Source organism: Megalobrama amblycephala, linkage group LG9 (assembly GCF_018812025.1).
Source record: "Megalobrama amblycephala isolate DHTTF-2021 linkage group LG9, ASM1881202v1, whole genome shotgun sequence".
Taxonomy (NCBI): Eukaryota; Metazoa; Chordata; class Actinopteri; order Cypriniformes; family Xenocyprididae; genus Megalobrama; species Megalobrama amblycephala.
The window spans coordinates 32,609,934-32,622,221 of record NC_063052.1 but is presented as its reverse complement, the minus strand read 5'-3'; the positions used below and the strand labels follow the sequence as shown (position 1 = coordinate 32,622,221).

The following is a 12,288-nucleotide window of genomic DNA, read 5'->3' as shown; positions in this document are numbered from 1 at the left end:
AACGAAGGTCTTACGGGTGTGGAACGGCATGAGGGCAAGTAATAAATTACAGAATTTTCATTTTTGGGTGAACTAACCCTTTAAGGTGATAACAAATAACATGGTGTAAGTAATTTTAAAACATTCACAAGTTTCAGTGTTCGTTATAAAGATCGCTATGCTAATACATCCGATTTTTAGTATATTCAAAATTAAAAATGTGAATTTTTTTACCTTTAATAAAAAAAAAAAAAAATGTTAAAGAGTTGATAATTTTCATAGGTTGGGGCTTATTTCTGAAAAACTAGAAAAACAAACTCCTGTGTAAATAATGTTTTATACATTTGTTCTTCTCGTTTAATGAATTAGGCCATTCGTTGGTAGTCCACAAAACCCGGATAAAAACGTGCATTTTCGAGGCATTCGTTTCCTCAGCCATTTCCAGCTGTTTTTTAGAAAGGGAGTTCTTATTTTTTTGAGTGAAATAAAGTCTGTGGTAACTTCAGAAGACTTTAATGTTTTAAAAACTCAAATTAGTTGCTGAAAAGTCTCTAAAAAGTACTACAACTAACACAAGGGTTCAAATGCTTTACAAACTGTTGCAGTCCTTTAATAGCAACTTCTTAGTAAGCCTTTTTAAAAATACAGCAGCTTCAAAATGCAAGACTAAGGTATTTTAGGTTAAACAAAACATTATCTCTTGAAATAAAGTTAACCAGACTTGACTCAAATCCAAAAACTGCCATTCAAAAAACCAATATGGAAATTTCAGAAGGAACCGATGATGAATTTCTAAGAAATTTCTTAAATTTTAGAGAATCTCATTGTGGTTCCCTTTAGAAAGAGCCGAAAACGAACATGTTTAAAGAAAACAGATATCTTTAACTTCATGACTTAATTTAGAGGGTTTTCAACCCAAATTTAATACAATAAAAAGTCACCAAAAAAGGCTTGTAAAAAACAATTCAGTTTACTTCTTTCAGTACAGAGCCAGAGCCCAGATCACCCCCCATATTACTGCACATTGCTGGCAAATGGAGGGCACCAGAGCAAGCACATTGAACAGCATACACACAGGTACATGAAGAGTAACAAATAAGAAAAAGGCAACTTGGACAGAAATGTAGAAATAAAAACTAAAGAAATTCTCTGCGACAACATTTGATTCCGTTCGGTTATTTGGTCTACTTCATAGCCCAGGATGTGGCCTAATCGGAACAGTAAAAGTAACGATTAAACAGTTCTGACGAAGTACTGCATTGGTTTACATGCAATCCAAAGACTACATACACTGATATGATTTCCGCTATCGGCTATGCCACCAGCCATCATTGTCCACTTTTGTGTCAAGAACATTGAGTAGCTCAACATGAAGAGAAACAATCTAGAGTTCTCATTGATAAAGAATCGTAGGACCCCAATTTCTGTCAGATTGCCCATGTATTCAACAACAGACACAGTGAAATGATTATTTACATGTCTTATATGTCTTTCAGGACGCTGCCGGTTTCCTTTGGATATACTGAAATGGAGATCACTGAGAGGAGAGGTTGTGTGGTGACCGTACACTCTTGCCTTAATCAAAGCATTCTTAGCCAGATATGTCAAAATTTTGAGGTAGCAAGTTGGCGTCAGTGCTTTGCAGATCAACAAGTTGGATTTTGGAAAGAAAAAAAAAAAAAGAAAAAAAAGATTGGACAGCTCTTTGGGGGCTGATTATGTGTATAATCACACAAAAGGTTAAATTCTTGTACATGCGCATTGAAATTTGCTTTTCACTGTAGCCAGAATCAAGCTGCTTCTCCAAATTTGTCACCAAGGTGAAATGAAGACCATTGAGTGCAACATCAATCAAAAACAGCTGAATTTTGAAAATGTGTTATGATATTTTATATACAAACATTTCCAATATATGGTACAATGTGTTTCATTCAGAGACATGGGCCCTAAAAGTGCTTAAGAGGGCTGTGAAGAAACAAATGCAACTAGTAACATCAGATTTAGAAGTTCGGTTTTATCCGTATGTCTCCTCTCCTCTGGTTCTCAGGTTTATTCTTCAATTCCATTTCACTTCCTCACTGTGAAACATGAGACATGAAGCACCAAGAAATATATCAAACGTCCCTCTTCCCCCTTCTTCTTCTCTCGCTTAGCCATCATTTGCAGCCACCAGCTGTCCCAGTCCCTGGCGCACATAAACCGCTTGAATCTCCTTTGTCTTGAGGCAGAAGTCGCAGGCCCACACCGCGGCACTCTCCCTGGTTAGCAGCCCATATGCTGGCTCAGTTAGCCCCGTGCAGTCTCTATGGAACCATCGTTGACAAGAGGCCTCACACAAGATGGCCTCTTGGTCATCATGCACTTCTGACAAGCAGAGGCCACAAGGGAACACCATGCCTCCACCTAGCTTTGGGGGACCGGAGCCTGGGCCAGCAGATGGTGGAGCGGGTCCACTGGGAAGTGGGGACTGGGTGTTGGGCGTAGAGTTGGAGTTGGATGGAGGATTGGGGTTGCTACCTGGGGTGTTCCCACCACTGCTGTTGTTAAGGTTGTTCTGGTTGGAGTTGGGTGGCTGGTTTGGCAATGGACCTCCAGGAGTGTTGTTCTGCTGGTTGTAGGATGCTGACCCTGGAGCAGAGTTTGGTGGCGTTGGTTGTTGCTGGTTGGATGGAGTATTGGAGCCGGGACCGCCAGTGGAGTTGGGTGGAGGATGCTGATTGGTTGGCGCTTGTTGAGGCTGGGGACCGTTAAGTGGGCCTGTGGGGGACGAGTTGGGATTGGGGGGTTGAGGAGCCGACTGGGGTTGTCCTGGAGTGTTGGGATTGGGTTGTGGGACATCTGGATGACCTGGGAAACCTCCTCCAGGCTGTGGAGGTCCAGGGGCTGGAGATGGACCAGGGGTGGCATTGTTGGACGGAGGACCGGAGGGGTTAAGGTTAGGTGGTTGCTGTTGAGAGGGAACAGGTGGACCACCACCAAAGTTCTTTCCCTCTTCACCAACAGGAGGACTTGATCCAGGGTACGGGCCATCTTGTGGAGGAGGGAACTGTCCTTGCGGAGGCATACCAGGGTGTCCACCCACCATATTACCCCCACCACCTCCACCACCCATTCCCATCATGTTCATTCCACCTCCCATTCCCCCCATAGGGTTCATAGGGCCGTGCGGGGGCCCTCGAGGGCCAGGGCCGCCAGGTAAGGGTGGGCTGTTGAAGGGATGGCCACCTTGTCCATGTGGAGGCTGTTGCTGAGGCATCCCAAACCTTGGATGAGGTGGACCTCCTCCACCTCCTGGACCGCCACCCATTCCTCCAGGTGACAGCATCGGGTTGAAGCCCTGTCCAGGGTGCATGGGAGGGCTAAAATTGGGTGGCATATTAAATTGGGATGGGCCTCCTGGTGGAAATCCTCCTCCACCACCTCCTCCGCCTCCACCACCTCCAAAGCCTGTCATGCCCCCAAATCCAAGAGGGTGATGTGGTCCAGCATTTGGCGTTGGTGGACCAAATGGGGGTCGCCGACCAGGCTGTCCACCTCCAGGTCCTCCAGGGCCACCCATGAATCCCATACCTCCTCCCATTCGACCGGGACCACCATAACCACCTCCACCAGCCCCTGGGCTGGGTAGAAAAGAGGCACCACCCGGACCACCCCCTCCTCCAGATCGCGATGGTGGACCAAAGTCATCATCGAAAGGGTTAGAGGCCACCAGGTGATCAACCATTGGAGTAGGAGGGGGAGCAAACTCAGAGAGGTGGGAGAACGCCGCCCCCTAACAGGACATACAAATGAGTGAAAATGAGTTGGTGACACTAAATCACTTAATTTCTCATATTTTATTCAATTAATACATTGTTAATATTTTTAATGCACTAACAGTCATTAAATGCAATTCTTGTTAATATTCAGCTTGAAGAAGTCAGACAACTAAAAGACTAATAACACTGCAAATGTCACAACAAACTGAGGCTACATATAAAATAAAACGCATTAAAACCAAATATTCAAAAACTAACCTGAGCATTGGATTTCCTCTTCTTTTTCTCTGGGCTCTTCATCTGGGAACCTGTAGAGGCAGAAATGGAAAAAGGGGAACAATGAACAAAAATGGGGGCGTGGAGTAGGTGTTAGAGCAAGAGCTCTACCAAAAAAGTGCAAAAATCTATTAGGAAGCAGTAATGTTCTATATTTCATTGGTCATTTACATGCTCATTGTGTCACACTGCTAACATTAACTGTGAACCTTAGTGTAAATATCTTTTATCTTGATCAAGTCTTTATTTCTATTATACTTTTGTGCTAAAACTGGAGACAACTTCTCAGTACCTACAATAAACACACACTTCTTTAGAACCAATCAAATTATAATAAAATCTAGATTATTAATGTGTATCCCATGTTATTAAACATTATGACAAGAAACTAAAGATTAGAGATAGACTGATAATTTGTTTGACTGATATTTTTATGTATATACTGTAATTTTAGGTTTGCTAATACATGCTAAAGACTAGCACCTAACTAATGGTACTGACAGGTAAAGTCACTTAATGTAGTTTTAAAAAATAATTATAGAATAACATCTCGAATAATCTGAAGTGAAAAATGCAGATTAACAATTAAAAGGCTCAAAATAAATATGAAAATAAATTTGGAGCATTTAGATCACAAAAAAATGCATAGATATAATTGCATAATAAAAAGTGTTAATTCATATAACAAAATTATAAAATGTTTTTATATGAAAATGTTTAATTGTAGCAGAAACAAAAAAAAAAAAAAAATCTTTCTGTATATCTGTTATCAGACACTTCTGTCACAATCTGTCATAAAAATAGGCAGTCATAAAAAGGCAATATCTGTCTATCTCTATAGAAGACAACATTCTAAAGCTGATGAACATTTATGCAACCCTTTAGAAATCCCAAACCCTGGTCCCAGGTAAGAAGCTTGCTTTAGGGTAAATACGTTGGAAAAATGTTGAATGCAATGTGTGTAAAAACCCACGAGCACGCGTAAATAGACAAGTGATGCGAGGTTGACATAAAGCTACCCAAAGACAGATCCCCACGAAAACAAGGCCACCGAACATTCAGGCATGTGCGGACAGGGAAAAGGGAGATTTGCAGCCACAGCTGTGTGGATTCCCGCTCGGACACAGAGATGCGCTGATTGACAGTTTCCTACCTTTGCCTCGTTTTCCTTGACTCTGTCCCGCCTGCTGTCCCGCCATTAAAATGACTGTTGGTGCGGTGCCATGACACCGTTCATTTACAGAAATTAGTTTATTTGACGAAAAGCTCCTCGGGTCCAACGAGTATCACCCCGCAGCCCCAGGAATTGCGCGTGAATTGCTTAATTTTAATTGTAGCGATGGGCCAGTGAGGTCAGGCACCTACTCAGCGACATGTCTGAAGGATGCATTAATGTTTTGAGTCGGATTTGTCATCTCTGCACGTTTACATGCATGCACCCCCAAATAATAAAGCGATCTGGTAGAGCATCGCAGATATGTCTGAAAATGTTGAGTTATCAATCAAAAAACCAGTCGTAATTGGGATGGACTGAATGTGAATACACATCTGCCTGCCTGTAATGTGATCACATACAGATGTGTTTCTACCTGGATGGCTGTCTAAATGACATTTAGATACAAGCATACCAAGCTCTTCTCCCCATTTTAAACCGCGGTAGATTCGAACGTGCAGTGCGACTGTAAATGACGCATTAAGGGTTTGAATTTAATTCAAACGTGATTTGAATTCGCGATCTAGCTATCGTTAGCCATTTAGCCATCAGCAAGCAAGGTAAAGACGTTAAACGTTGCTCACACAGCTCATTCATATACACCTGACTGTTGCATCAAGACATGGATGTCAACCCGCATATGACAAACAATCAATGTCAAATAGACTTACGATTTAATATTTATCCCCAAACGCGAAATTGGCCATGTTAATTACGGCCTACTCGTTGCCGGACAAAGAGGGACAGCCGGAGTCGATTCGCGCAGGGCATGTGTGGAAAATAGGGGAGGCCGGGTTAAAACAAGTAAGCGATTTCAGTAAATGTTTACGTTTAGAGTGATATCATACACTTATTTCGTATCTACGGCAACCTTGGGGGCATTTTTGCGAGGTAAACATAATAAATGTCTGATAATGTTTCAGTAACTGCTTAAGATATTTCTCATCGCCCCCGTGTAATAAACATTTTGGACTGTGCGAGATCATACCACTTTTGCTTATGAGGCAGGGGTAATTCTGTGTTGTGTATTTTGCGATCTGTTCACTGCAGTTAGTGGTGTTGTAAAATGGTACAATTAGAAATTGTTTATGCTCTTATGCATAGAATTTTGGAAAAAAATAACTCTGACAGTTTTATAAAAAGAAAATATTAACCCCCCGATTCAGTTATAGACGCGTCTGAATGCTTGTATGGTCCAGCTGCATGAGTGGAGTTGTAGTTTTACGACTGCCGTCAGTTACACTGAACGTAATTTTTTAAAATTTTAGTCCTCTGTCTTTCTTTTTGATTAGTCTATGTTTTGTTCTGAGTGAAAAAAAATTGTCTTTAAAATAAAATATTTTCTGTCAATACCTAAAGTAGAGTTGTAGGCCTAATTAAACCAATGTAGGCTATGTAAACATTGATCTCAAAAATAGAGTAATTAATTACTTTTAGAGTCATTTAATGATTATATGTTATTATTATTAATGCTTATGAAAACGTTTTGTTGAATAATCAGGTGTGAATAAACAACTGTCACCATCTTGAGTCAGAAAAGAAATGTATTAATGGATCCAGATACAAGTTTTCCCTACTGATCCAGGATCATCCCCCCAAACTCAAACTCAAATGATAAATTAAACATTTGCAACACAAATGGCTTTTATCCAAAGCGACTCACAAAACAAATAGTCAAGAAGCCAGCAATATTTGTAATATACAATGCCAGGTTTATTTGACTACTAGATTAGGAAGCAAACTAGAGAAGAGGTGCAGTTCAGACTCCGTATTAGCAACAGCAGCTAATCCAGATCACTAAACACATCAAGCACACTACAGCTACTGTTCACACTGACAGACAAAATGCTTCTGCTTTGGATCTAAGTAGACAGGTAATTGTATAACACTGGCTCTGCTGCCCTCTTGTTGTTGATTCAACACTGTACACACCAGCCGAAACCCCTGAACTTGTTTTCTTCACCTAAAGATGAGAGTGCCTATCAAACTAAAGGTTAGTCTTTGGCGCCCTCTAGTGGTTATACAAAGAACCAACACTGAAAATAACATTGAGGCGTCAATTGTAAAAGTAACACGACAGCACCACTTAAGACAGAGCTATTATTGTCACTTCATTTACTTAAATCATTTCTGTTTTGACTGATTGGATGATACTTTCACACTGCCCTAAAAATAGCACTCTAGGTAGGTACACCCATTGTAATACGATATAAGTGGTGCATAATATATGAACTTAGCATGTCTTGTAAATTAAGAGCAACTGGACTTAACTGTACTGTAACTGGATAAATTCACAGGCATTTTGCTACTCATCCTGCATTATTCCACTATTTAGTTAGTTAGTTAGTTCCTGCTAGTTTTGCTTAAAAAATTCAAATGTTTTAGACTTTGAATTTTATATGCTGCAGAAAAGCTTTGATGTGGAATCATCTTTGACATTTATGAAAACTTTGTTTTTGTTTTTTTTTTCACTTTTTTCTGCAATAATTTTGTTGTCACTAAAGGCTTGCTTACACAAAGGACCATATAACTATAACAATATTGATAAAGATATAAATTTAAATATAGCTGCAAGCAGCAATTATCAGGGTTCAAGCGCTTTAAGGCCTTTAAGCACATGCATAAAAAGGTATTATGTTTTATTTAGCAAGCCTGTAACCTAGATCAAAAGATCATTTACAGCCAATACAGGCAATTTACTAAGTAAATATGATATGTTTTTAAAGCTTTTTAACAGTTATAGCTCCACCTAACTCCATAAAAGTTTGCATGCTTGTTTAGAATCATGTGTCACGTGCTCGCCTAATGTCACAAAGTTCTGAGTTTTCATTTGGGAATGATAGGCTTTTGGGTAAACCTGGCCACGCCCCTTTTTCTAAATGACCATGTTAAGGCTATCTAAATCCAAAAAATTCTACATTTTGGGTAACACTTTATTTTACAGTGTCGTAGTTACACGTTACTACATGTAGTAAAAAAAGTAATAAAAGTAAATTATGCATAATTACAAGTAACTAACAATAAACCAAACCTTAACCGTAACTCTATAGTAAGTACATGTAGTTAATTAATACTCAGTACTTATCTGAGTAATTACAATGTAACTACGACACTGTAAAATAAAGTGTAACCACATTTTGTTTTATAATTACTGACCTAGAGAGTCCATAGAATTGTGCTGCAGAGGTTTTGTTGAGGTTGGGTGACTAGTTTGCGAAAGTACGTTTTTAAAATAATCTCCAATTTTTAAGGAATGATTTGATTGACAGCAGTGGTCCTAAAGGCAAAGTTGTTCAGAATGAGGAGTTCTATCATATGGTATGAATATCACGTGGATGTGTTAAAAATCATGTAATATACGATCATTGACATTTAATCAAAAACACGATGGTGCCCCCAGTGGCTGATTTCTTTTAAATTTCTCACAGGCCTCCAGGGCCGTGAGTCAAACAGGCTCAGCAAGTTTCGTTCAGATTGCACTTCGTGAACCTTGTCTGTCAGGAGCATGCCACCTTGGACCAAGACACCTCCAGTTTTCAAGTCAATCAGACTGACTGTTGCCAGTCACCGAATGCTTTTGAGCCTGTACCAGTGTTGCCAAGTTTTCCCGTGGAATTGGGCTACTTTTATACTGTTGCCGCAGGTTGTTTTTCATGTCCGCGGGTTGAATCGACCCAAAATAACTTGATATTTAGTACCTGGAATGCAAATTTTACCAGGGGACCCCCTCCAAAAACGCAAATTTTACCCTCCAGAATGCGATTTTTACCATGGGGCCCCCCTGAAATGCCACTGGACTAGTTTTGAGCTAGTTATAAGGAGCAATTGGGCGGGTTTTGTTGTGAAAACCTGGCAACCCTGGCCCGTACATACGTGTACCGAATTTGGTGAAATTATCTCATTCTGTTCAAGATGTTTTTGATTAAGCCATGCCCATTTCGAACATTTTGGCATCCTGTTGCAGACGTGAATCGAAATTTTGACTTTTTTGATAACTATTGACAATCAGACTCCAGAGAATCTTTGGTTTGTTTTCGAAAGGGTGAAAAATCTAGGACTGATTTGCAAATGTAGGTTTTTTTTAAAAAATCCACAATACCCAAAAATTTTACAAGGGCAACATTCGAATCTATTTTGTTAGTTCCACATACAATATAAACACTTGAGTCGGCAACTAAAGGTTTAGGAGTTATGAGCAATTTCATACTTTTGATCACTGTAGTGCCACCATCAGGCCGATTGGGACAAGCCTCGGTGACAATGTAGACAGGGTGGATACTACCATCCCTCAAAGTTTCAAGTCTCTATGATCAGAATGCTGATCTTTGAAATCCTAACAGGGTTTCAGTGCTATGAGCTTGACCCCCTAAAAATTGTTCTAAATGTAAAAGAATAGCAGTCAACACCACAACTATAACGATAACAGCACAGAGGAACAATATCTTTGAAATAATTTAAGAGCGATTTTGTCCAGCTGATGAACAATAAAAACATTGACAGCCAATCAGAATCCATCCTGCTTTAAAGAGCTCAAGCATTTAGAGTAGCAGACAACAAAACTTATAATAAGCAGAACGTTTTCGTAATTCATGCTTTAGTGTGGACCCAACATAGTTATTGTTATCCACCATATATTGCAATATCTGCGAATGTGCGAGACTTCAAATTCATTATCTGCTATAGGTAATTAACTAGAAGAATAATAGTATTTTTTAAAATTACGACAATAGGCTGCATTCAAAATATGGCAAGAAATACTAGTTTCAGCAGTTTTGTACAGCTAAAAATAATTGGAAGCAGATTACACTGGAAACCAGACACAATTAATTTATAAATGGCCACGGCCTAAGATAAGTTATCTTTATAATTATCGTTATTGGTATGAACAAGCCTTCATTCAATGATGAGTATTGCCTTAAATCACACAATGCAAAGTCAAGATGCAGTGCAGGTCCAAAAGTGCAGGGTCAAACTGTCATTCATTCACCTTGTTCTGATCCACCCTTGATCATTAGTTATGAATAATTTCATTGACATCATCCCGGTGTGTCTTTGCTGAGCACTCCTCATGAATGATTTCTCTATTCTCAGGCCCTTTTCAAGACCCATTAGTGTTAATTTTAGCCTCAGGATTGAGTTTCTGTCTGCATTGCCTTAAATCGAGATTAATTGTTAATCCAGGGCTGCTGTCATAGGCGGGTTAAGACCACAGTGAAGGTTAGGTGAAGAGGTGACAGAGGCGACGGGGTTAATGACTGTTTGCAGATCAGATATACACAAGTCTATACGGCCCCCGAAGTTAAGGCTAGAATAGCAGCAATACGTGATAGCCGAAGGGAAACACGCTGCTAAAAACGGGCGAAGTGTTGCCTCAGTATCATTTCACTGGTATTAGAGACACTTAACGTGCAGGGAAAAGGGGTGAATTGACACCAGCCCTCCCCCTTTCCTTTCAGTCGGTATGCTAAGATCCCTCTCTTTTTACCTTTCTTACTTCATCATCATGATAGCTGAGTCTGATAAGCAGTCTCTTGTGACGCCTGCAGTGATCCAATTCAAGAACAGAGTCATCCTCCACGAGCATATTGTATGAGAGAGACAGAGAAACCAGCTGTTAAGGATACAGCAAACACGTGAAAACGTGTAGTCGCATTGGCCTGCGGTAAACCAAAGCTCTAGCCAAAGATGATGGTCCTACGAGACCTTGGGAAACCTGTTTTACTGTAAATTAGTGTTTGCCTGTGAGCTACAAGAGGGAAAAAATATGGTATCTTGTAATTGTGTTTTTACTGTTACTTAATACTTTTATTTTTACTGACTTAATACATGTGACATAATCTCAAACTTACACCTGACAAAGTAGGCTGCAAGTAAAGCAATTGAAGCAATTATTAAAAAAATCACGATTACAAGAATTACACATTGTGTGATTCAGAATGAGGGATGAAAATTATTGTTTTAAGTATAAAAATGTTTTTCAAACATTATATTTTGTTATGGGAATGTTTGTATTATGTTTTTAAGTATATATGTATGTGTGTGTGTGTATATATATATATATATATATATATATATATATATATATATATATATATATATATATATATATATATATATATATATATATATATATTATGTTACACTGTAGACTGGAGTCTATTTCTCTCTCTCTCTCTCTCTTCATATATATATATATATATATATATGAAGAGAGAGAGAGAGAGAGAGAGAGAGAGACTCCAGTCTTCAGTGTAACATAATTCTTCAGAAATCATTCTAATATGCTGATTTGGTGTTATCAGTGTTGGTATTGTCAATGCTGAAAATAGTTGGGCTGCTTAATATTTTTGTGGAAAGTCTCTCTCTCTCTTTCTCTCTCTCTCTCTCTCTCTCTCTCTCTCTCTATATATATATATATATATATATATGTATATATACACAAACCCGATTCCAAAAAAGCTGGGACACTGTACAAATTGTGAATAAAAAAGGAATGCAATAATTTACAAGTCTCATAAACTTCTATTTTATTCACAATAGAATATAGATAACATATCAAATGTTGAAAGTGAGACATTTTGAAATGTCATGCCAAATATTGGGTCATTTTGGATTTCATGAGAGCTACACATTCCAAAAAAGTTGGGACAGGTAGCAATAAGAGGCCAGAAAAGTTAAATGTACATATAAGGAACAGCTGGAGGACCAATTAGGTCAATTTATTAGGTCAGTTGGCAACATGATTGGGTATAAAAAGAGCCTCTCAGAGTGGCAGTGTCTCTCAGAAGTCAAGATGGGCAGAGGATCACCAATTCCCCCAATGCTGCGACAAAAAATAGTGGAGCAATATCAGAAAGGAGTTTCTCAGAGAAAAATTGCAAAGAGTTTGTAGTTATCAACATCTACAGTGCATAATATCATCCAAAGATTCAGAGAATCTGGAACAATCTCTGTGCGTAAGGGTCAAGGCCGGAAAACCATACTGGATGTCCATGATCTTCGGGCCCTTAGACGGCACTGCATCACATACAGGAATGCTACTGTAATGGAAATCACAACATG

At 39.2% G+C, this 12,288-nt stretch overlaps 1 protein-coding gene across 2 annotated transcripts; it reads right to left on the bottom strand.

Annotated features, from left to right (window-relative positions):
- Positions 1-930: 930 nt before the first annotated feature.
- On the bottom strand, positions 931-6,004 carry pygo2 (pygopus homolog 2 (Drosophila)). 2 transcript variants are annotated; one of them, XM_048202936.1, is made up of 3 exons: positions 5,898-6,004; positions 3,996-4,045; positions 931-3,751 (listed from the first exon to the last, which is right to left on the bottom strand). In XM_048202936.1, the coding sequence occupies exons 2-3, from the start codon at positions 4,035-4,037 to the stop codon at positions 2,129-2,131; spliced, it is 1,665 nt and encodes a 554-aa protein (XP_048058893.1). In that variant the 5' UTR covers positions 4,038-4,045; positions 5,898-6,004; the 3' UTR covers positions 931-2,128. The 2 variants fall into 2 exon arrangements, with proteins under 2 accessions (XP_048058893.1, XP_048058892.1); XM_048202935.1 differs by having other exon boundaries at positions 5,167-5,994.
- Positions 6,005-12,288: the final 6,284 nt, after the last annotated feature.

Excerpts from the sequence above, each read along its gene's own strand:
- pygo2 (XM_048202935.1), bottom strand. The coding sequence starts at position 5,212 with ATGGCGGGACAGCAGGCGGGACAGAGTCAAGGAAAACGAGGCAAAG. Across the intron at positions 4,046-5,166 it reads TCAAGGAAAACGAGGCAAAG|GTTCCCAGATGAAGAGCCCA; the intron begins GTAGGAAACTGT and ends CTGCCTCTACAG. Across the intron at positions 3,752-3,995 it reads AGAGGAAATCCAATGCTCAG|GGGGCGGCGTTCTCCCACCT; the intron begins GTTAGTTTTTGA and ends ATGTCCTGTTAG.